This window comes from Castanea sativa, chromosome 1 (genome assembly GCF_040712315.1).
Source record: "Castanea sativa cultivar Marrone di Chiusa Pesio chromosome 1, ASM4071231v1".
Classification (NCBI taxonomy): Eukaryota; Viridiplantae; Streptophyta; class Magnoliopsida; order Fagales; family Fagaceae; genus Castanea; species Castanea sativa.
Window position 1 is genome coordinate 3,607,248 of NC_134013.1, and position 25,324 is coordinate 3,632,571.

Consider the following 25,324-nt stretch of genomic DNA (forward strand, 5'->3'; position numbering starts at 1 on the left):
TCATTTCTGCTACTTTCGAAGGTGACTTGGACATTATTTTCAAGGAGCTTACTAGTTCAGAACCATCTCTAGCATTAGATGGGCATTTGATTCAACATGTTAAATTTTTAGTTTCTCTTTCTAATTGCATTAGTTTCGCCCATGTAGCTCATGTTTTGGCTAGACGGGCTTTTAATTTGCTCAATTTGATTGTTTGGATGAAAGATATACCACTAGACATTTCTCATGTTTTTTAGGCTGATCTAGCATTTTGATTAATTAAATGAGTAGTTTTCATTCTAAAAAGAAAATGATATTGATATCGGTTTCAAAAAAGAAAAGAAAAAGATATTGATATCACATCTGTGTTACTTGACTATTAAAGAGCCAATAACCTACAATTTCAAACAACACTTCATCCTCCCATATAAACCTAGTAAGTTCATTAATTCAAACAATTAGTTTTTTTTTTTTTAAGAAATAATTACAACATGTTACTAACTCCACAGTTTGAACCATTTTTCTCCTAGACCCCAAATCACTTTGTACATGGAGAGGTGTCAATTTAGCTACAAGGCCTTTGACCAAACAATTAGTTTAAAATTACATAAATAAACCAATAAACTACAGATACAAATTTTTTTTTTCCGCTTAATATATGGTGTATTGTATTGATGTATAAGAAACGGTCAAGCAAACAGGCTAATTATTAGTAAGGTTGTAAACTAGTTGAGCAAACATGTCACACTCAAAAGGCTTATGTAACCTTTGGGGCATAGAGTGTATCCTATAAAGCAAACTCATACTATCATACACCCATTCATCTTGACAAGGAATGACATTTTAATAAAATTTACAAGGCCGTTCACAAATATATTATTATATATGAACTTGGTTTGTTTAATAGTTGAAGGCTTGAGCATAAAGTTGGATTTTAACTTTAAACTTGACTTGTTTGCCTAAAAAAATTGAATATAAACAAATTTTTTCTTAAGTAGAGCGATTTAAAAACAAATCAATTAATTTATAATCCTAATTATACTAAAAAAGCTATTACAAAAATCTTAAAAAAGAAGCAGAAAACAGGGAAATGTCCCTTTAGAGCATTCACAGTAGAAAATGTCATCCTATTCTATTTTACCATCTAAAAAACTATTATATCAATTATACCATATCATTTTACAATACACTCAACATCCCAATTTTTATTTTCCTATTTTATTCATTAAAATAATATATATTACCCACTAAAATAATATAATATATTTCAATACAACTCTCTCTTTCTTCTCCCCGATCTCCCTTTTACTTTACTAATTAAAATATATTATAATTTTTACTAAATTTAAGATGGCACTGTAGTAGAATTGTAATTTTTTTTTTGCAATTGTAAAATTTTACAAGTTTCAATATTGGGTGATTTTTGGACTTTAATACTAAAATCCCTCCTACATATCCCATTTGGCAGTTCCAAGCTCTAACAAGCCCAGGTCAACGTGTTGGGTTTAAATTATAGTAAAGAATAAAACATTGAAGCTGCTCTTACTTACAAAATACTACAGCTAGTTCCTTTTCCCTTGAAATTGAAATCCCTCTCATATTTATTTGGATCAAAGACACAGAGAGATAGAGAAAATGGAATATCTAGGGATTGATTTTAGTTGTGCATTGGGTTCGCTCCGCCAAGGCAAAATCCCAGAGAAAGACTGCTTGCTGCCTCTCATTTCCAAGCTCCTCGGCTATTGCATCGTCGCTGCCTCCACCACCGTCAAACTCCCCCAGGCACGTATCATCTACATCCATAATTCAAATACTTGTTTAGTTTAGTTTTAATTTTGAATAATCATGTCTTTGAATTTTCATATCTCACTGCTAATTTAGGGTTTTGACTTAATCAGTGCTTGAGATTTGGGGGATTGTGTTTGTCACATTCAAAAATTAATCTTAGGGAATGCTTAGGACTCGAACAAAGGAACATGTGAGATCAATTTTCATCAATTGTATGACCAACAACTCATTTCATGGTTTTAAAGTTAGCTCAACTGGTTAAGTTTTATGTCGGCAAATCCTAGGTCCCATGTTTGATATAATAGGTTCAAATCCTATTGAATTAATAATTTTTAATAATGAAAAGCAATTTGGAGAACTTAAATTGCGGCGTAGGAATTTAATGGATTGCTGATGTAACATGTTATAAGAAATGATTTTTGGTTGATTGAGTTGATGTCGGTAGTGATATGGCGGTTTTTGTTTTGAGATTTGCAGATTTTGAAAATTTTGAAGCATGGAAGTGTCAGAGGCCTTAGTGTTGTGGCCTTTGAGCTTGAAGTAGTTGGCTACACCATTGCACTAGCGTATTGTCTCCACCAAGGGCTTCCCTTTTCAGCTTATGGGGAGTTGGCATTTCTTTTGGTCCAAGGTATGTTGGCGATTCTATGTTTGCTTTGTATCTAAAGCATTGTAGTAATGTGGGTGTTCAAAACAAAGTACAAAGTTGTGCTTGTGAGTTGGGTGGGTGTAATGAGCTGTGCTTGCATCATGAGTGTGCGTAGAACTGTATGTGTTCTTGTCTGGCCCATAGACTTGATCCTGCATAGCTAATGACTCTGGTGCAAATGACGCTTCTTCCTCCTGCAACAATGGTTGGAGGGTGAGGGCTTGTGTTTAATACCCATTGTGAGTGTGTAACTTACGAATAAAAGGTTGAATTGACACCCTAGGAGTTATAACAAGTCACGTGTGATCGGTGGCTGCTGAATTTGGGATTCTGTGGAGTCATGGTTATGGTGGGGGCTGACAATGGCTTACATGTTTTGAACTGGGAACAATGTCACCCGAGTCAGGTGACTCAATTTGTGTGGCTTCCAGGGATAGGTAACGTTGGAATTGTGGATAGGTAACATTGGAATTGCGGATAGGTAACGTTGGAATTGCATGTGATGGTGGTAAAATGTGATTGCCGATGATTGCAGATGAGGCAATTTAGGTGTGGTGACAGATGGAATATTAGAGGGCTTGAATGCTTGATGTGTGGTGGTTGATGGTGGTCAATTATGATGGGCAGCAGTTTAAGGAATACATTGGCTATGATACCATATTTGCCATTTCATCCTTTTAATGAAGTAGCCTCTTTCTTTCTCTTTCAATGAAGTTTTCTTACCTACCATAAAAAAATGTTAATTCTATTACATTATTAGAATTACTAGATTGTCCCTAATATATTACTCATAAAAAATATTTTACTTTTTTGTGTCTTTAGTATCTTGTAGTTACCAACCATATCTTACTGCCTTACGTTCTCTCCCAAAATTGATTTATGCTAGTTCTATTGTCTCGTGGTGTGGGGCGGATGCATTAGAAACTGACCTAAATTGCCATATTTAAGAAGTTATTTTGCTTGAATTCTACTGTCAGGCAAAAACCTGGCTTTTGGTTTGGTCTATTGGACCCCTTGGATGAGATTACTATCGCAATAAGAAAAGCCGATATCAATTTTTAAAGGATCTAACAACTTCCTCTTCTGCTTGTCTGTTGCAGCTATAATTTTGGTTGCCATAATCTACTATTATTCTCAACCTTTGGGTGTCACAACATGGATCAGGGCATTACTGTATCCTTCTTACTTTCAGTATAATATTTTGGATTTGTCTTGAATTTGCATTCTGGAATACCAAAAATATGGTCAACCTCTTCCTTAATATGATGGCTTTTCAGATATTGTGCTGTAGCACCTACCATCTTGGCTGGGCAAATCGATCCCATTCTCTTTGAAGCACTATATGTGAGTAGCATTTTCCCCCCCTTCTACTCTGTACTTGAACATACACTGTCAGAGTTTCTTTCTGTTCTTTTTTTCCCTTGCATTTTTCTGTCATTGTCTTAATAGGGCTATTGATTTGCATTAAAACATGCATTTCAATCTTCAGGCTTGTTTACACCTTTTTCTGTCCTTTGAGTTCTAAGGCTATCTATGTATGAAGTTTTTCTAATGCGGAAAGATCTTTTACAGGCATCTCAGCATGCAATTTTTCTCTTTGCCAGGATCCCGCAGATATGGGCAAACTTTTCGGTAAGTTAATTCATGAAAGCCCTATTATGCTGTTAGATTGGATGTTATTACTTGCTGAGCTCTCAAATAATGTACTAACTGCATTTCTTACTTTCAAACTTTGCAAAGATTGTATAAATTTCCTTGTTAAATACTAATATGAAAATTCAGGCCCACTCTCCACTCTGTTCTCAAACCCAACACTCTATAACTTCATTAAATCTTAATAAATATACCGATATATCATGAGTGTAAATTTGTACTAGAGTGAATCTCGAACCAGCAATGTGCATGTAAGCTACTAAATGCACTCCAGTTTGTGGGTGAGTAAATTAAAGGATGATTGGATCACTTTCTGGATGAGGCAATCCTGTGTTCCCATTTTATTCTGTTTACTGACCAATTTATACAATCTTTTGCCTGTCGATTTTCAGTTACTTTGAGATCACACATGTTTGTAGCCTATTTACTCATGTTTTGGTGAACAAACCTTCTCTGAGCAGAATAAAAGTACAGGCGAGCTCAGCTTCTTGACATGTTTTATGAATTTTGCCGGTTCCATTGGTAAATCTATCTTTTTAGTTGATAGTGCTGTTAATGTATTACCTATTTATTTATAGAAGTGCTGAATTTACTTCTTTCTTTTGCAGTGAGAGTTTTTACCAGTCTCCAGGAAAAAGCACCAAGAAGTGGTATCCTTGTTTCATATTCTTAAATGTGATTTCTGTTGAATATCTCTAATGAGTTTTTTAAACAATGCTGATGATGACTTGATGAGTTTCAGATTTGAGAAGATAACCGTTGTAACTTGGGAGCCTCTAGCATTATATTCTTAAAAATGATGATTTTAATGAAAAAAAAAATCATTGATTTGGAATATTTTATAAGACTAATGATACATCCACAATATTTTCAAATAACTTCACAAAATCCTAGGTGGTAAGTTGTTACTGGTTCTAATCTAGGCCTACCACTTACATTACATTTTACCCACTAATAACAACTTACTTTTTAGGATTTTTTTGAAATTGTTGTGAAAATACTATGAATGTAGCATTACTTGTTTTATAAAGGCTAAATGGCACATCCATCCCCCATAAGAATGGGGTGGTGGGGGCTCAAATCCCATCGGGTGCAATAAAATTCACCTGGCGCAAAAATGGGAACAAAAGGCAAATTTTGTTTTTTATGCCTTTTTGGTCTTAGTGTTTTAAAAAGTGATGGCGATTCAGGTATTGTGATGGCTTGTTTCACTTATCAAAAGAAAAAAAAAAGGGTATTATGATGGCTTGTTTCAGATTTCATTGTATTACTGATTTAGGCGTACCACTTATATTACTTTTTACTGACTAATAACAACTTACTTCTTAGGATTTTTTTGAAATTGTTGTGAAAATACTATGAATGCAGCATTAAAGGGAACAAAATGGAAATTTTGTTTTTATGCCTTTTTGTTCTTAGTGTTTTGAAAAGTGATGGCGTTTTAGGTATTGTGATGGCTTGTTTCACTTATCAAAAGAAAAAAAAAAGGGTATTATGATGGCTTGTTTCAGATTTCATTGTATCACTGATTGCTCTCGTATAAGAAAAACTATTTCATGTTGTTATTATTGCATCCTAATAAAATTCAATTTTATGTGGAAAAGGATAGTCTTCTAGTAACTTTGGTGTCATAAAAGATGCTAAATAAAACAATAGGTATGATTTTGTCTACATGAAGATTGTACTGGTTCAAAAAATTCTGCTCCATTCCACTGGGTCTTTTAATTCATGCTTCCCCAACCTATTTCTTGTTTATCAACACTATGTACACTAATGATTTCTATGTCTTACTTAAGCTTTTGATGGCAGTTTTTTTGTTTATTGTGCATAAACCAATTGCTATCCTTAATTCTTTTGAAGTTGTTATGGGCTCTGCAATTGGTATTGCAACCAATGGTACCATCCTGAGTCAGATACTTTTGTACCGAAATGCTCGTGCCACAGAAGAGAAGAAAAAGAAGTAGAACAAGAAGACGTGGTGTCATCAGTCATCCTCAGCAGGTGGTGCAACTGGCCAACTTCACAAGTTCATCAGTACTTAAGGTGTCATCTTTCTTCGAGTGTAGCTGAACTCAAACGTATCAATGGATGTTCCAAGTGGGGCATGCATAAACAAATGTTAGCAACTACTTCTATTTGATAATTTCTTATTGTTTATTAAATGAATTATAAAATTAGAAAAAGAAAAAAGGTCCTCTTCTCCTTGCATTAAAACCTTTATACTTTATAGTAAAGCTTTATCAGAGTTTCTCATGGATCTCATTAGTATTTTTTTGCACCTACTAAGCTGCCTCACCCACTACCTGGGCCTGGGGAACTCATTGGAAAATATTCCCCCTTCTTTCTTTCCCCCTTAAATATCATATTTCAATTGCTTTTTAAGATATTCACATTTTTTTTATACATAATTTTCTGTTGCTATATTTAAGACATTCAATTTACAAATAACTCCTTTGGAGTCTGAATCACTCCATGCTATATCTTCTTCTTCTTCTTCTTCTTCTTCATTAATGGAATGTATATGTAATTATATGTAGTGTTGATGCTACCCTGAATCACTCCATGCTATATCATCTTCTTCTTCTTCTTCTTCTTCTTCTTCTTCTTCTTCTACTGCTTCTTTTTCATTAATGTATATATAAAGAAGCCTTCATACTTTTGAGAACCCAAGCCCACCATTACAGGTTGGGCAAATGGCATATTTTGAGATATGCACGAGCATGAATGCTCAGTGCAGGTTTTGTTTTGTTTTTGAATTGGTTAGAAATATTATTACATAAATACGCCATCTCTCCCCAAGCTCAAATCGAGACCAGTGCTTCTTCATGCACTTAAGGCATAGGAAGGTACCATCTGGGTCAACTCAGTGGCGGTATAAGTGTAGTTGGACAAACACATGTTTGAAATTGGTATAATTTGAATCAACTTTGATATTTATTATTCATTCAAGTAAATATTTTGATATCTGACTGAGTCTCATCGATCATATCTTAAGTTCCCTTGTATTGACTGATAAATTATATAGTTGAATTTAATTGTGTTATGAAAAAAGAAAAAGAAAAAGGGTTTTGTATCCAGCGGATAACAATGACTGACAAATAAAATTTATATTCTTGTTCCATTATCTCATGGCCCAAGCAGGCCATACCTCACACTCACAGGTGTTTTAGTTTAACACGGCTTCCCTAATTCGATCACTCCTAGACTTATAGGTTCTATGTTGCGGCCACCTCGGCTTCTACATGAACTGCGTCTACCTTGTGGGGTTATACTTACGTAAACATCATCATATGATTCTTAAAAACTCTCTTAGGAATCCATGCAATTGGTATGGTTATATACCTAAAATATGTAATCTTCAATCTGGGTAATATAACCATGGTATGACGTGGACAATATGAATGAGAAAACAACATTTTAGTATGGACGTGTTTAGAAAAAAGAAAAAAGAAAAAAAGAAATAGTAGTATAAACTATGAAGTCAAGACCAATTTAAAATATATGTTAGATAAAAGAGAAAGAAAAGTATATAACTTTAAGAAAGTATAAGTGTCTTGTCTACTTGTTTCTTTTGTTTTTTTTTCTTTCCTTGTTTCGTTTTCTTTTGAGTTGGAGAAGGTATTTATTTTTTGATACGATATAATCTTATATATAGTAGAAGTTATAGATGAGCCTCACATGAACTTAATTTTAACAAAATCGAAATTAAGACTAACTTGGAAGCTTTTTCTTTTTTTTTGAGAAACACACACACACACACACACATATATATACACACACATAGGGGAAGGGGGATGAGATAAGGGAAACTTGGAAGCTTTTTAGGTCTGTTTTTTTGAAGCCAAAATTAGAATTTTCATGTTTGATAGAATTTCAGATTTAGACTTAATCATTTCCTCTTTTATATAGTTATGACTGCAAACAAAATTTTGGCAAATCTTTGGGTTTTCATGAAGCCTTGGACTACCCATCTAAGTTCATACTTCTAAACATATTTGTGAACTACTAGATGGCTGTGGGACGGATTAATTTTAAAATAAATTAAATATTATCAACTTTAATTTTCTTGCTGTAGTTAAATATTATCAACTTAAAAAAAAAAATTCTATCACACAAGATTTCCAAAATCTATAATTAATACTGAATCTAAATTATTGACTTCAAATATTTATTTTCTTTTTAAAAGAAGATTCAAATATTGATTTAAAAAAAAAATCAAATATTGAATTTGATAATGAAACACCAAGCACACAAAAAAAATTTCAATATCAAACATTCTATCAAACAAGATCTCCAAAATCTATAATTAATATTGAATCCAAATTAGAAATTTGATTTGACTTCAAATATTGATTTTTTTTTTTATAAAGAAGTTCAAATATTGATTTAAAAAAAAATCAGATATTGAATTTGATAATGAAACACCAAGCCCAACAAATTTTCAACTTCAAACTTATAAAAATCCATATATATTACTTGAGGCAACAAAATCCAACTTGATGCTCAACTGCAGGAGATGAAATTAATTTCTTCATTTTAAGTAAGACTCCTAGTTCCCTCGAAATTGGGATAACTAAGATTTTTAATTTTCTCAAAATGCTGGATAATTTCGAAAATCTTATCTTAAATTCCTACCTAGTTTTATAGATAATCAAGATTTCTAATTCCCTCAAAATTCTCGATAATTTTGAAAATCTACCTAGGTGGATGAAATAAGGAAGGATAATTAATTCTAATCCAAAACGAACTAGCTAATGTACCCATAGGCTTATAGAACTATTACACTACCAAAAACCAAGTACTTCTACGATTCCACTTGAAAAAAACCTAATTCTGCAAAGCCATCTTCACCTTTTATTATTAAAAAAAATACACATCTTGGAATTGCTTTTCAACATGCGAAAAATCAAAGCTTTCAACATGTTTTTCTTCTTAGTCTTCTTAGTCTGCATAGTCCTCCCTGATCCTTCTATGATGGCCCAAGAACCGAAATTCCCCAATATTGCTTCTTCAAGCACTTAAGGCATAGGAAGGTACCATCTGGGTCAACTCAGTGGTGGTATAAGTGTAGTTGGGCAAACACATGTTGGAAATCGGTATAATTTGAATCAACTTTGATATTTATTATTCATTAAAGTAAATATTTTGATATCTGTCTGAGTCTCATCGATCATATCTTAAGTTCCTTTGTATTGACTAATATATTATATAGTTGAATTTAATTGTGTTATGAAAAAAAGAAGGGTTTTGTATCCAACGGATAACAATGACGGGCAAATAAAATCTATATTCTTGTTCCATTATCTCATAGCCCAAACAGGCCATATCTCACAGGTGCTTTAGTTTAAAAAGGCTTCCCTAATTAGATCACTCCTAGACTCATAGGTTCTATGTTACGGTCACCATGGCTTCTCCATGAACTGCGTCTACGGGGTTATACTTGAGTAAACATCGTCATATGATTCTTAGCAACTTTCTCTTAGGAATTCCTTGCAACAACTTTCTCTTAGGAATCCATGCAATTGGTACCGTTATATACCTAAAATATATTATCTTCAATCTGAGTAATAAAACCATGGGATGACGTGGACTATATGAATGGGAAAACAACAAAATGTTTAGAAAAAAGAAAGAGAGAAATACAACAAAGAAATGGTTGCATAAACTATGAAGTCAAGACCAATTTAAAATATCTATTAGATAAAAGTGAAAGGAAAAGTGTGTAACTTTAAAAAGGTGTAAGTGTCTTGTCTACTTTCTTCTTTTGTTCTTTTTATTTTTTGTTTCGTTTTCTTTTGAGTTGGAGAAGGTATTTATTTTTTGATACGATATAATCCTATATATAGTAGAAGTTATAGATGAGTCTCACATGAACTTAATTTTAACAAAATCGAAATTGAGGCCAACTTGGAAACTTTCTAGGTGTGTTTTTTGAAGCCAAAATTATAATTTTCTTCCTGTAGTTAAAAGTATTGAGTGTTGCTTATGCAAATTTGTTGATATGCATGTGTTATTTTTATTGCTATCCGTGTATAGCAAGTTGCTTTGTTTGCTTATAATTTTTCTTATAGATGTTAAATTCGGTAAAAAAATTGGCTTATTTAGATGTTAATTTGCACTTCAATTAATACATATCATAATATAATATATGTCATTGCAAGGATAATTGGATAGAGAGGTGACCTTTAAATTGGTATCTGCAAACAATCTCTATAATAGGTCTCTTCCGTTACAAATTTAGCGTCAGAATGAATACACCAGGTTAAGTAGATAATTTATTGCCATAAGTTGTGAATCTAATAAATTTATGAAAATATTTTCAGGATGCTGGTTTTAGGTTGTTAAGGTGGGAGATAAAATTTTAGGTAAGACTCCTAATTCTTTTGAAGTTGGGATAACCAAGATTTCTAATTTTCTCAATGCTGTAATTTCAAAAATCTTATCTTAAATTCCTACTTAGTTGTATAGATAACCAAGATTTTTAATTCCCTCGAAATTCTTCAGAATTATGAAAATCTATCTAGTTAAATGAAACAAGGTTAATTACTTCTAATCCAAAACAAACTAGCCAACGTACCCATAGACTTATATAACTAACACACTACCAAAAACCCAAGTACTTCTACGATTCCTCTTGAAAAAAACCTAATTCTGCAAAGCCATCTTCACTTTTTATTATAAAATAAAACACCCATCTTCGTATTGCTTTCAACATGAGAAACATCAAAACTTTCAACGTGTTTTTCTCCTTAGTTTTCTTAGTCTTCATAGTCCTCCCTAATCCTTCTATGATGGCCCAAGAACCAAAATTCCCCAGTAGTATTTTTCTTTTAGCCGGCCAATCCAACATGGCTGGACGTGGAGTCATCGTGCCTGGTCAAGCTACTCCTAGTAGTCCTAACATTCTTCAACTCGGCTTAAACCACACATGGTTCGAAGCCCATGAGCCTCTGCACAAGGAAGTTGATGAAGGAAAACGTTGTGGGATTGGACCTGGAATGTCTTTTGCCAAAACAGTTCTAGCCATGGAACCCAACATGGGTGTGATTGGTCTGGTGCCTTGTGCCAGAGGAGGGACTGGACTAAAGCAATGGGCTCGTGGGTCTAAGCTTTATGATAACTTGGTACAGAGGGCCCATGCATCCACAAAGTGTGGTGGGAAAATTAAAGGCCTCCTTTGGTTTCAAGGGGAAACTGATACAAATAGCACAGAAGATGCCCTTTTATACGAGACAAGATTGCCCAAGTTTTTCAATGACCTTCGGGATGACTTGCATCTTCCTGATCTGCCAATAGTCCAGGTATGGCTTTTTATCTTATTGATTTGACTTCATTCAATTCTCATCTATGTTGATTTTTTTTTTAAAGTAAAAGTATGGTTACAATTCAATTTAGCCCTTTGACTTTTTACTTTTAGTGCTTAAGATTTAATGTTAGTCAATTTATAGTGAGTTTTTGGATTGATGGGAAGTAGTGTCGAGTATGGTAAATTTGACTTAAAATTAGTTTATTTTCAGCCAACTTTACCTTATTGCCATCCACTTTCCCTCCATCCAAATGGGCCCTTAATCCCTTACTTTTTCAAATTGGTTAGTTTGGTTATTCTATCCAAACCTGATAGCTAATGAAGTTATTTAAGCTTTATCTTTTAATTTTTAAATAACACTCACTAAACAATAAGATCTATTTAATGACACATTTTTAAGAAAGCTTTCAATTAAATTTGTAATTAAAAAAAAAAGAACTTTTAAATGACATCCTATGTTTTCTTTTTAATTTTTTTTTAATAATTCAATTGTTACAACGAGAGAGAGGAGATTTAAACACGGTTTCCATTGAAAATACTATGAAGTGCCAATTAATTGAGCTACAAAGCTCTTGATAGTTGATATTGAATATTAATCAAACATATTTGGACGAAAATAGTAGATTGGCTTAGTTTGTTATTATGACTTATTTTTTTACAAAGTAAAAAATTGAATTGACAAACATTAAATCTTAAAGACTAATTTAAAAATTGAAGTAAAATTTAAGGGCGTAAAAAATTGAAGTTTAGCCAAGTTTTTCCCTTTTGCCTAAAGACTTTCTGTCAACTGTTTTAAATTCTAGCAGATTGTGTGTTTTTTGCGTGGACTTTGTTGTGCAGGTCGCACTTGCATCAGGGTATCACTCCGATCTTATAACAACTGTAAGACAGGCCCAACTTTTTTTATGTCTAAAAAATGTTAGGACTGTTGATGCTTGGGGACTTCCTCTTGGGCTGGATGGACTCCATTTGAATACTGAAGGTGCAGTTCGCTTGGGCCAGATGTTGGCCCATACCTTTCTTTCTTTCAGACCAAAACATAAATGGGTTGGCAGTAGAAAGTTTGGGTACCGAATTTCTTATTCTACGACAATATATTTTATTAATAAAAATTCATAATAACGAAAAATATATGCTCGAGCATATATATAATTTAATTTTTTTGGGAGGAGGGTGCAGCCTGTTTGACCAGTGTGCAGGATTCTTTAAATAATTTAGCAAAGAACTATAGTTAAAATCATTTTTTGAGATTTTATTGAGTGAAGTTTTTTCCTTTTTTCTTTTTTAGAGAGACAAATTTTTTTTGAAAGAATGAGAGGGACAATTTTAATTGTAAGTACTATGAGATTATATTTAGTTACCTAGTTATTGTTTTAATGGCCATCCAAATTGTATTTTGCTTTGTTAACGTTAGTTAAGGCTTTTTGTGTGTGGGTGTATGGGAAAAGTTTGTGCTTTTATTGCAGAGAGAATGTTATAAGTTCTGTGCAATGAATCAATGTTTGTGAGTGGGTTGTTATTATAGATCCAAAAATTTCATATATTGATATGACATGATTTTTTTTTTTAGAATGATTGATATGACATGATTGGTGTATAATAAAACTTATAAAACTAATATTAAATGGGTTCATATAGAAATGATATTATTCTAATTTTAACGAATAATCATCCTAATAAGTCGTGGGAAAAAGTAGGATGTTTATCGTTTTCTTTAGTATAAAACAAAGTTGATGTTTTCAACTAAAAAAACAGGGTAAAAAAAAGAAGAAGAAGATGTTTAGACACCCTGCAAAATCATGTTTGCCCAAGTACTGTTAATCTTAGAATTTTATGCTTTGTTGGATCGTACACACTTGAAATTGACTTGGGATGCCGATTTTAGGGAATCTGGACACCTTTCTTTTAATTTATATGGTTTCTATTATTTTGGACAACCCATGTCCATAGCTCCAGTTTAAATCCGTTAGTTTTAAAAGCAACCAGTCTAGCTTTAGAATTAAAGCATCCAATTCCTAGTCCAAAGATCCAATTTCAATATTTGATTTTGGCTTCCAAAGTGTTTCATATGTGACACACTAGTACTTTATTGTAGTTAGGGCCTAATTGGTAATCTTCTCTCTAACTTCTATGATTTTTTATTTTTTATTTTTTATATAATATATAATTGCACGTTTAGGAAATGAGATATTAAAAAGTGCTAACCAGTTAAATTACAAAACTCTTTATTCTATGCATTTTTTTAATTTGTAGTTTTAGGTGGAAATTTCCTTATGGATTTGTTGATGGGGATAGAGCATGCATATGTACATATTTGATGGCGATTATCAGCCAATCATGTCATTAATGGAACAGCTTAAATCCAAGATTTGATGAGACATGTTTAATATAGTGTAAGCAATGATGTTAATGTAATGAAATCAAGTGCTCCAATTTGAGGCTGGGGATGCAGTAAATTGTAAGGTGATTAACATAAATTTGGATATGCCCATCTGATGGGTTTTAGGTATATGGTTGCACAAATGGAGAAGATTTTTTTGGGTTAGAATGTTCTATCCGTAGAGATAAGGAAGGAAAGGGTGATAAATTGTAGGGTATGGGAGGACCATGCCATGGATGAACTTTGCAAAAGAGTGGGATGCTCTTTTGCCCTATTATTTGTAGCTTTCAATCTCTCTATACTTGGCTCCACCGCGGGGTGCACCATCCCTATCTTGTGCTCTCGTCAACCTGGACCAGCATTCTCTTGTTACTATCATGGAAATTTGGCAAATAAAAGTGACTTCATATTCTGTCATCATATACTTACAAATTATGGCAGCTATGGGTTAATCTATGTTCCACATAGTCTGATTTGTCTTAAGGTAGCTATGGGTTTTTGATGAAGTAGCATAATACTAGGGAGTAGGGACAACATTTTTCATTGTTTTTCACAACTACTAATATAGTCAGTTTTTATCGGAGCAAATTCATTTCTCCTAAGTCCCATAATGACACAACATTTTTATGCACTCATTGAGTTTGTGAATGGTCGATTGTCGAGCAATTTAAAATCTCATACTGGCCTTTTGAGCAAGCTCCTTCAGTAGGTCAACATCTCGTACCATTCAATTGATACTGAGGAGAGGTGCACGATTGACTCCCATATTAGTTGAGTTAAGGTGATCACAAGTAAGGATGGCAAAAGATCTTTTGCCTCGCTTGACTTGCCCTACTCCGCACGATTTTCTCCGCCCAAAGAGATAGCAAGGCAAGGATGGAATTTGCTCATATTGCTCGACCTAGTATGTGTACACATCCAACCTACTCCCCCGCTTCAAGTGGAACTTTATCAATTGTCATCCCTAATGGTGAGGTTCAACCTAAGAGCTCTATCCTATGTTAGCCAAGAGCACAAATATGTCCAGAAGCCTAGACCCAAGACGAATTCTTCAGGCCTAAACTCATATTTTGGAGTTTGAGAGCCCTATCAAACCGACTAAATCTAGTGCTACAACAATTTCCACTACTTTTGCCACATAGGCAAGTTATAAGTGGTGGAAATAAAATGATAACTCCAAGATTACACCACTTAAGGCAAAGTTGCGAAATTAATTGTAGTACTAGAATTACTATATGAACCCTTTCCAATGTTTATGATTGTTAGCCATTAAGTAACACTTAAATTTTTGTGGTTAAAAAGGGGTGAGAATTGGTTCACTCTTAAATAAATGTTTAACAAGTATTTTGCTTCATTTCTCTTTTTTTTAAAAATAAACTTGTCCTTCCATTTCTTATCTCAACTCTATACAGTAACTTGGATTCCCCAATCTGAGTTGTTTAGTGATATACCTCTGTTTTCTTCTATTGCTATGATGAGCCATCAAACCGAGCAGTGAATTGTTACCATCAATGGGACAAAGTGTGTACTCTAATTTATTTGATGACCATTAACTTGTATTTGGTTTTCATAAACAAGTAGGAACTTGAGTTTAGACAGGTTTCAGCAGATGTATATATCTGATGTTCTTCTAGAGTTCAGAAGGTGCTAGGCAGCTTCATTAAAATAGAGGGCGAGAGTGAGACAAGCAAGAGGCAAGAATTGCTTATGGCGGGCCATTATAAGGACAAAGTTTGGTGTAATTTTAAAGTGATGGGACTAATCAACTATGAGGACCACCGCAATTCATAGAAAAAAAGTTGTGGTGACGTAGCTGCGAATGTCTAATGGCAGGAAATTCATTAGCTTAGAATAAGGACTACATGTCCCTTTGTAAGAAAAAAAGTACTACTGTGTCCACAAATTTGAAATTTCAGCCCAAAAAAAAAAAATTAAAATAGTTCACAAATGGTTACACTCCTATTTACCTTATAACATGTATTTCTGTATTTTTAGGACCATATTATTTACCACAATTTAATAATAGGTCTGATTAATGGGTGTTTTTTGGACATCCCTTAATTTATGAACTATTACTTTCACATCGATCTATCATTTGTCCTCCATCAATTACCGTCACATAAGTCGGTGATAAAAATTATGGCACAAAAACCATCTCCAGAGAAAGAATAGACTCTATATCCCTTAAGCTGCTAGGCCCCAAACTCAATCGACAATTTTCATAAATTAAATTGAAAAAGTTTCAAAAGTCACTTTTAATCTCAATTTTTGAAAAAAAAAAAATTTAACCTTCAAATTTTCTTCATTTTACTTTTACATATTAAAAAATTTATTGCTGTAAACATCTACTTCGGATGGAAGTTTGAAAGTAAAAAAAATGAGCTTGTGAAAAATAAAGATTAAAAGATAAAGTTTAGTTACAAAATTGGTTGTTGCATAATACTACAACCTTACTCAACAAAATAAACATTACTACATATTTTAAAAATCAAACCGTTAATTGTATGTTCTTTACACTCTAAATATATATGTCAACTTTCTCAAAAAAAAAAAAAATATATATATATATATAAACTTTTGTGTCAATTATATGTTATTTACTATATGATTTATAAGCTTATATTTTATGCATAATTTTAAACTATAAAAATTTGTAATTTAAACAATTTATTGAAGATATAGCTATTGATTTTTAATTTCTAGAAATTTTGTAAGTATAGGGATATAAGAAGAATATGTAATTCAACGGTGAATTTGTCAAAATTCAAATCTAATAAAAAGATATTAAGTATACTACAACTAATTTTATAACTAAATTTTGTCTAAAATTAAATATCTTTTAAGAGCAATAATTAGAATTTGACTCTCAATTTGACCTTCCATATATGCCTTCTTAGTTTTTGCAAATGAAAAGGCTACGTGACATCACATAAGAACACTTTTTTACCTTCAACCTTGGCAATATAGTTCTTTTCTTTTTTCATTATAGTGTTGTACTTGTATTGTGTATACTTGTATTCAGACAAAAAAATACTTGTACTCGAGATAAAAATTTGAACGCTCGCGGGATAGGTGGGGGTTGTAACTTAGTAAGTTTTTTTTTTTTTTTTGATGGCCGTTGCAACAACTATCAGCTATGGTTTTTATGGAACCCATAGCAGTAAAACCTAAAAATCTTTAGAAATATTATGCGACCTATAATTGTGCAAAAATGATAGTTTTCTGACTTTCACCATGAGATTTGTGATAATGATAACAAATATGATCAAATACATAATTTTGTTGTATGGAATGGGCCTCCTAACAACATTCTCATACAAGAATGATTGTGAAAATTGGTCTGGGTTTTAGAAAAATCCCGCAAACAAATATTAAAGATTTACATAGTCTGACCATTGGCCTATGCCCACTGGTGATGACGAGAAGAAAATTTTACCAAAAATTTCACACCATGGCATCATATATAAAAAGCTAAATATTCACCTTAAAAGAATCTCTTACCATTTCAAGAGAATTCTAGATTATTTGTAGACTTGTAGTTAATATTTGACATGACTTACGAACATGTCATTTTTATTTTATTTTTATAAGTTAGTGTTTAGTTTAAATGAGTTTCCATTATAATGAATTGACCCACTTTGACGTGATTAAGAAATTGACTAATTTCATGTTGACTTAACGTTGAAATGACCCGGTTCATTATTCATTTCATGATGGGTTGATAGGTACATATTTAATCCATATAAATAAATGTTATTTTTATTCAACATAAAGTTTAATTTTAAATATAAATTGAGTTATTAAAAGAATTTTAAAAGTTATGTTGATAAATTCTTCATTGAAACTCTAAGGTACCTAATCCTTTTACCCAAAACAAAGAAAAAAATTTCTCATTTTATTTTATCGTACTTAGATTGTGTATTTTGAGAAAAATTCATTAATTGGGTTGAAATAAAACTTTAAGTAAATTAGATTTTAAAATCTATAGTTTAGGTGATATAACAAACTAAACCCTATAGTTTTGAAAGTAACAAATTAAATCCTAAAGTTTCAAAAAGTAACAGATTAAACATCTACATTGGGTTTGGAGTTTTTTTATTAGCTGAAGTTTTAATTTGTTATTTTTGAGACTTTGTGGATTTAATTTGTTACACCCTAAACTATAGGGTTTAAAATATAATTTTCCCTAAAAATTTTAGATCGTATATTATTAGCACTTTAATTGATGCTTATTGATAAAAAGTACTTAAATTGATGTTACTATGAATTATAATTTTGTTTTTAGATTTTATTTGTTTATAATTATTACAATTTATATGCTCACAAATTATAAAAATATGTTAATCATTGTGGGTTATATTATATATATATAAGTTGAAATAGGGTGTATTTGTGTCAACACAGTACAAGATATTTATTTAATAATTTGAAATGGATTGTCTTTATGTTTAACTGTTTATAACTTTATATAGCGTGTAAGGTGGGTTGTGTTTTGTGACTTTGTCAATCGACTTAATAATTTGGTTGGGATAGAGTTGAGGGATTTTGACACAAATTTTAACTGGGTTAGTTGACTCAAGCAGTAAAATTACCCTTACTTCCATGTGACACTTGAGTGCAGATTGTCTCTCCTAAGAGCATTCGCATTGGCACTTGGATATGCAAAATGTAAGCTCTAATTTACAATTCAGTTCAAAAGCAGCCCATAGTCGGATTGGTAAACATGGGATATGCTCATATGCTACTTTTTAAAAATATATGATAGTACTGTAACAACATTATATTATTTTAATGTGTAAATATATTATTTTAATGAGTAGAATAGAAAAATTAAAATTAAAATATTGAATATATTGAAGAATGGTATGATATAATTAATAAAGTAATTTTTTAAAATAATAAAATAGAATAGCCTAAAAATACTAAGGGACAAATGCTCTAATTACATTAGAGCATCCACAGCAGTGAGCTAAAAATTTAGTAATTTAGCTCCATCAAAAGTTACTTTATCTATTTTACCTACACATATGCTACAACAGTGGATCTATTTTAGCTTTCAACACAATAAAATAATATAAACATCACAATAAAATAATAAATCAACCACAATAAAATAATATATCTCACTACAATAAAAACACCACAATAAAAAAGTAATGTGAACGCAAAATAAATTTTTTTTTTTTTTAGCTCTCATGAACAGTGCACATCTATCTATAGATGTGCACTGTAGCAATGAGCTAAAAAAAATAGATTTAACTCCACTGCTGCATGCTTCTTTTTGGTATTTTGGTGGAGCTAAAATAGCTATATAACTATTTAGCTCCACTGCTACAAGTGCCCTTAGCTTCCGTTGCAAAGGCACTCTTAAAAGTAGCTGGTTGGAGCGTGTTTTCAACTCTCCATAAGTGCAAGTGCCCAAAATATTTTTTCCCTTTTCCTCTTAATTGTGATGGAAACAAGGACTACAGTACTACACACAATCACACATAGATATAGTTGTTGTTAGCTTATGTTCCCCCTTCTCTCTTTGTGTCTGTGACAATGGAAAGTGGACTTCCCATGCTTAACTGTCTCTTGCAGCACACACTAAGAAGCCTGTGTTCATGTTCAGATTCTTCCAATTCTTCAAAGTGGGTTTACGCTGTTTTCTGGAGGATACTTCCTCGGAATTACCCTCCACCTAAGTAAGGAAAATTTGATAATGAAACAAATTATCAAAGCCCAAATGCATAATTTAGTTTATCAAAGTTCTTGTTACAAGCTCATATATTATTAATGTAAGGGCTTTTTATCGTGGACGTAGGTCGTTAGGCTAAACTAACTTTTTTGTTTTTCTCTCGGTCACTCAAACAACTTTTTAACCGTTTCTTGATCACATTGCTTTCTTGCAGGTGGGAATATGGAGGGAGTGCTCTTGATCGCTCCAAAGGAAACAAGAGGAACTGGTAATTAAGTTACGAGGAATTGTGAAAAAACCCATGTCTCAGTTCTACTTGCTAAGTGTTTTTTTGTTTTTTCTTTTAGGATTCTAGTTTGGGAAGATGGGTTTTGTGATTTCTGTGAATGTGAACGAACTGGGAGTGGTTACATAAAGGGGAGGTTTGGAGCTGATGTCTTCTTCAAAATGTCTCATGAGGTGTACAATTTTGGAGAAGGGTGAGAGCTTGTATATATTTACCAAGAAAAGTCTAATGATAGAATGGTGCTGAAGAAAATTGATGACTAAGCCGTATGGTTTGTTTGCAGATTAGTGGGGAAAGTTGCAGCAGATAATAGTCACAAATGGGTGTTTAGCGACGCTGCTAGTGATGGCGATCCCAGCTTTATCTCCTCATGGAATTTATCCATTGAACCTGTAAGGCAATCACTACAATTTTTGTGCACAACGTTCAGTTCACATGTAAAGTCCACCACTTTAAACCTGACTTTCTTTGGTATTTTTCCTATAGCAACCAAGAGCATGGGAATTTCAGTTCAATTCAGGCATTCAGGTTGGTGCCATTAGATACTCAAAAATAGAAGATAAAATTCCCACTAAAACTATCATCTTTGAGCCCGTTGTTTTAGAATAATGGTTAAATTATTAGATTCACAATTTTTCAACCGTTTAAGCTTTTAAAATAATCAATAATTTATTATGGTATCAAACAAAATGTCATGTATCATGATAGTTTGTAACACTGAAACTCACACTTAAATTATCATATTTTGACAGACAATTGCTATCATTTCCGTTAGAGAAGGCATAGTTCAACTGGGCTCATTTGAAAAGGTATCTAATCTGTCAATTTCTCTTCTTTTCTTTGTCAAAATCTATACCAAATGGCTAATAGGCTTTTTTCAGATTGGTGAAGATCTCAATCTGGTGATAAGCATACAGAGGAAGTTAAGCTATCTCCAAAGCATTCCAGGAGTGTTTGCCATTCAAAGGCCATACCTTCCAATTCAACATCCATACGTCCTCAAACCAAGCCAAGAAACATCATTCTCATTCTATGACAAGCGTCAATTAACCGGAATGAAGAGACTTTTCGAAGAAAAACCCGAAGATTCTCCAATAAAGTCTGTCAACTTGGGCTGGAACACCCCACAAAATGGCATTGCAGGACCACCCATTTGGTCAATTCCACCTCTTTTGCCCACCATGTCTTGTAGCCTTGGAGCACTGCTAGCAAAACTACCTTCTGTGTTGCCATCTTATAATGCCATTGAAGCTCCAGACAGTGCAACTCTGCTCATCAACAACAACAACAACATCAATAGCGCAAACCAGAGAGTTCAGTTTGACAATGGTGGAATTCAGATTACTGATATAAAGCAAGAAGAAAAATCAATTTCCATAAACCATAATTTACAGTTAGGAAATGGGTTGGTGGGGGAGTTGGGATCTAGATCTCTAAGAGATGGAGAAAGTGCATTAAATCTCAATTAATTAGCATAACCAAGTTGTTTTATTGCCATGACCAAGAGGTGGTTTTGGCAATACTTGTCTTAATTTGGTTGGCTGGTTGATATTGTGCACCATTGTACCTTCTAGTTCTTAAAGCATAAGTTATCTATGTAATTAACGTAGCATCATGCAATGCAGTGGCTTATCTCTCTGTTACGACCATATTACAAACAAGGAGCCATGCTAACCTGACATATTATGATTGGAGTAGCATAACTAAAATCATTGTCCGTTATTGACACAATTTTTATCATACACCAATCACAACATGTATGTTAATTGTTCCAAAAATTTATGTTATTGAAATATGATAAATTTAATAATTTAACTACGTACTTTTAACACTTCCCCTCAAGCATGGGCTCAAACTTTCTTTTAATAGGTGGGTCCAATGTATGAGATTTTAATAGATTAGAATATGATAAATTTAATCATTAAACACATATTTCTAATAATATGTTATGTGAAAAAGTATTGTGTCCCTACACTTATAATACATACAAATCAAGGATAACATCATTTTTTGTGGTGGGATTCCATCACACGTGAAACTCCGACATGTTCTATTTGCAAAAAAACTAACAATAGTTTTCTATATTATTGATAAACACTAACAATAGTTTTCAATGATTGATATAATGAAAACAATATTATGCTTCCCATCCGAACACAATCTATGCTTATAATTGCATGGATTCTAGTTAAACCCCGGCATTTTGTGTGTCATTGACTGTTCCAATCGTGATGACAATGCTATGCCTCTCATTGATGGACTGAGAGGGTTGGCATTGTGGGGTTTCTGCGCTTCCATGGTCTGTGTCCCTTTGGCTAGTATCCACGGCATATGGGTTGGTCCCGGAAACAGACGAGAGAGAGTAGAAGAAGACACATATAATTGAGTCTTGATCAAGTTGTTGTGCGCTACATTTAGTATTTATCCCCCGACAGAGAGGATGGTCCCCATCCCCAACTTTTTATTTTTTTTTGGTGACATCAAGGTCTATGATTTTTGTTATCAGACAAAAATGTGGCTCCATTTTGTTAGAAGGATACGTATCTGCAAAAAAATGTGTAATTGCATCATTTCATCACTATTGAAAGAAAATTTGTACAGATAAAAGAGTTTAAATACAAACTACCCATGAAGTTTGGATGAATTAATTTCTCTTTGTTTTCGGGGTTATTTTGGTTCTTAAACTTCAACATTTTTGTCAAATTAACCATTCCGTCCATGAAATTTCCACTTTTCACGTATGTGATACCACATGGTTTACAAAAATTTTATAGACGAAAGGACTAACTTGAAATAAATGTTTAAGGATTCAAATGACAAAAAATACACTTTAGAAACAAAAATGACAATTCACCCATACTTCAAGGTTGTTCTTTAGATTTTGGCCAAAGAGTAAATAGTATAATACTATTGCATTGTGCACAGTATTTTGGCAAGACTAATCTTAGCTTAATTCAAGAGTAACACAGAGTTACAATACATGCATAGGACTGCTAGTACAATTGGGACTATAACTACTAATACAGTTTGGATTAGAGAAGACCTTGAACAGTTGAACCCATCTTTTTTTAATAGCTATATCATAAAGCACCTAGACCAAAGTCAAAAATTGGATTGAAGCTAAACCTGATTATAACTTCATTAAGTTTACTTATTATGTTTTATTTTAGTTTCTAATTTCCTATTACAGTAAACAACCCTAGGCAGAGTTATGATTGCAGGAAGAATGCACTAAAAAGGAATCCACTTGAAGTGGACCACTTTCTTGCCCTGTTTAGCCTGTAGGTTATTTATTGTGGTTGATATGTGTTTCTATCTATGTTGAACATTTCAACAGCCTAACCCAATAATAACTTAACGATTCTGATCAATTTTGATGAAACTCTGATATTTTTAATGTGGTTATGGTATATACTACAATTGGGTCCCATTTACTTGGAAATCTTTTGGTACCAGATCCTTTTTTCGGCTATAAACTTATGGCTACGATGAAACGCTGCTACGTTCTCAATGGGCCTAATGGGTCTATTAAACTGTGCGACTTTACAACTTGGAGAAGCACCACAACTTCTTTCAATTGTGCCAGCCAAACTTATCATCTGACAGTAGTGGCCATGGTGGTGAGGTTGAATCCAATTATTGATCAACTATGAATCAATTGAATGAGGCAGTGCGTCAGTGGGGATAGTAGACAAAAATGGGTGAGTGAAACCATGTCTTTTTCTACCAAAAATAATAATAATAATAAATAAAGAAGAATATAAACCATGCCTTTTATATTTTACAACTCGTACATACTTCATCCATAAAATGAAACAATTAGGACTTAAAAAACTTTTATTCATCAAAAAAAGGACTTAAAAAACTAAATCTAATTTGATTCAAGATTATATGCCAAATTGTCAATGCAGTTTTTTGTTTCCCTTCTTAATTGTTTATTAGCCATTGAGGTACAACCAATGGTATAAGCTTAATTTCACGTGTGAGATGACAAGGAAACAAGTCAGCACATTTAGGTTTCGTTTGAATAAAACTTATTGCTGAAAACTAAAAATTGAAAACACTGTAGCAAAATAATTTTTTAATGTGTAAATAGTATCATGGGTTCCACTTTTAATATTTTTTTTTTGAATAAAGTGTTTGTGGGTCTCATAAATAGTATATGAACAGTATTGAACAATAATATACAGTGTCATTTGTCGGTTAAAAACTGAAAAATCTTGGAAAAAAAAAAAAAAAAAAGTGAAAAGGAGCTAAAAAGTCAACATATGTGGCTACTGTTCATACTACAGTATCATGAACAGTAGCATCTGTCCTTGACGCGTGCAGCGGTAGAGAAGAAAAAAACAAAAACGTGAAAACGCTAGACGCAACAAATTTAATTCGTATCCAAAAGGATACTTATTAGCAAAACATGTTTTGAGCATTGATAACTATGGGCCTACTTGGTAGCAGACTTTAAACAACAATTTTCAAATATTGCGGTTAAAAAAAAAAAGGTGTTTTAAGTTACATTTCTCAAATTCGGGTGTTTAGAACATGTATTTTGAGAATTTATCCATGTTAGTTTTTAGTTTTCAAGTAACATTGTTGAGTGGCCATTTTGTAAATAAGTTGAAAATCGTGGAACCCACTTAATAAGACCAAACATAACTAAAACTCTTTCTCACGCTTGAACCTCTTTCTGTTTTTTTTTTCCCCCCTCCCATGGTCCCACCTGTTTCACACCTTTTTTTTTTCCTTTAAAAAATGGGATAAGGATGAGGGGATTAGCATGAGGAATTAGTCACCCCTAGTGAAAAAGAGTCTTTTGGTTAAATATTGCAAAAAATTAAGTTTATTTGTGATGTGGGTACTATTTAAAGTTATTTGGGGAATTGAGGAGAGAAGAAATTTGAATTTTGGTAATGAGGTGACCGAAATTTTTACTGCCCCAATTTGTTGCCCAGATTGATGAAGTGCCCAAAGGAGAGGTGCTCGAAAGGAAAAAATCAATTGTGGCAACCAAGTTGTTGAAATTCAAGGAGAGTGAGGGGAGATGAAAAAGGATTGAAATGGGATGGAAAAAAATAATAATAATTGTGGCAACCAATTGTGGCAACTTGTTGCCACAATTGGTTTCTAATGCATTGATGCTAATGTGGACTCTCTAAAGGCTAAACCGGTCCTTGCATCACACAGAAAATACCTAATTTTATAGAGCACATGTATGTCATGGATTTAAATCATATTAGTAGCAATTTATTAAAGAAAAAGAAAAAGATGGATTCAAATCCTATTTAAAAGCAATTTGTTAAAGAAAGAAAAAAAGATGAAGATGGTAGTCGGTAGACCAGAATTTTATTATGGTAACTTTCAGGGTCCCATTTATGATTTGGCTCACACCAATTGATGGAACAAGTAGGTTTTTCCATGCAATAACTCTAATGACAACCAATTCTACCATTTTTTTTTTGTAATTGCTGAACTGATTGATTATGAGTGGAATTGGTTTTTTTTTTTTTTTTCATCCCATTTCAATCTTTTTCTCTCTCTCCTCACTCCCCTTGAATTTTGGCAACTTGGTTGCCACAATTGGTTTTTTCCTTATGAGCACCTCTTCC

General features: G+C 32.8%; 3 protein-coding genes across 3 annotated transcripts; all 3 read left to right on the forward strand.

The window, feature by feature from the left end:
- The first annotated feature begins 1,453 nt into the window (after window positions 1-1,453).
- On the forward strand, window positions 1,454-6,277 carry LOC142620112 (mannose-P-dolichol utilization defect 1 protein homolog 2). Its single transcript, XM_075793539.1, has 8 exons — window positions 1,454-1,761; window positions 2,245-2,398; window positions 3,517-3,589; window positions 3,694-3,760; window positions 3,989-4,048; window positions 4,531-4,591; window positions 4,678-4,719; window positions 5,930-6,277. Exons 1-8 carry the CDS (start codon window positions 1,615-1,617, stop codon window positions 6,031-6,033), a joined length of 708 nt encoding a protein of 235 aa, XP_075649654.1. The 5' UTR covers window positions 1,454-1,614; the 3' UTR covers window positions 6,034-6,277.
- Window positions 6,278-10,712: 4,435 nt separating this feature from the next.
- On the forward strand, window positions 10,713-12,494 carry LOC142605994 (putative carbohydrate esterase At4g34215). Its single transcript, XM_075777420.1, has 2 exons — window positions 10,713-11,370; window positions 12,216-12,494. Exons 1-2 carry the CDS (start codon window positions 10,783-10,785, stop codon window positions 12,492-12,494), a joined length of 867 nt encoding a protein of 288 aa, XP_075633535.1. The 5' UTR covers window positions 10,713-10,782.
- Window positions 12,495-19,234: 6,740 nt separating this feature from the next.
- On the forward strand, window positions 19,235-21,322 carry LOC142606031 (uncharacterized). The gene is made up of 7 exons (XM_075777447.1): window positions 19,235-19,442; window positions 19,650-19,703; window positions 19,783-19,914; window positions 20,005-20,113; window positions 20,208-20,249; window positions 20,474-20,530; window positions 20,603-21,322. Exons 1-7 carry the CDS (start codon window positions 19,300-19,302, stop codon window positions 21,188-21,190), a joined length of 1,125 nt encoding a protein of 374 aa, XP_075633562.1. The 5' UTR covers window positions 19,235-19,299; the 3' UTR covers window positions 21,191-21,322.
- The last annotated feature ends 4,002 nt before the right edge of the window (window positions 21,323-25,324 follow it).

Excerpts from the sequence above, each read along its gene's own strand:
- LOC142620112 (XM_075793539.1), top strand. The coding sequence starts at position 1,615 with ATGGAATATCTAGGGATTGATTTTAGTTGTGCATTGGGTTCGCTCCGC. Across the intron at positions 3,761-3,988 it reads TTCTCTTTGAAGCACTATAT|GCATCTCAGCATGCAATTTT; the intron begins GTGAGTAGCATT and ends GATCTTTTACAG. Across the intron at positions 4,592-4,677 it reads GAATTTTGCCGGTTCCATTG|TGAGAGTTTTTACCAGTCTC; the intron begins GTAAATCTATCT and ends TTTCTTTTGCAG.
- LOC142605994 (XM_075777420.1), top strand. The coding sequence starts at position 10,783 with ATGAGAAACATCAAAACTTTCAACGTGTTTTTCTCCTTAGTTTTCTTA. Across the intron at positions 11,371-12,215 it reads CTGATCTGCCAATAGTCCAG|GTCGCACTTGCATCAGGGTA; the intron begins GTATGGCTTTTT and ends TTTGTTGTGCAG.
- LOC142606031 (XM_075777447.1), top strand. The coding sequence starts at position 19,300 with ATGGAAAGTGGACTTCCCATGCTTAACTGTCTCTTGCAGCACACACTA. Across the intron at positions 19,915-20,004 it reads GTGTACAATTTTGGAGAAGG|ATTAGTGGGGAAAGTTGCAG; the intron begins GTGAGAGCTTGT and ends GTTTGTTTGCAG. Across the intron at positions 20,250-20,473 it reads AGTTCAATTCAGGCATTCAG|ACAATTGCTATCATTTCCGT; the intron begins GTTGGTGCCATT and ends ATATTTTGACAG.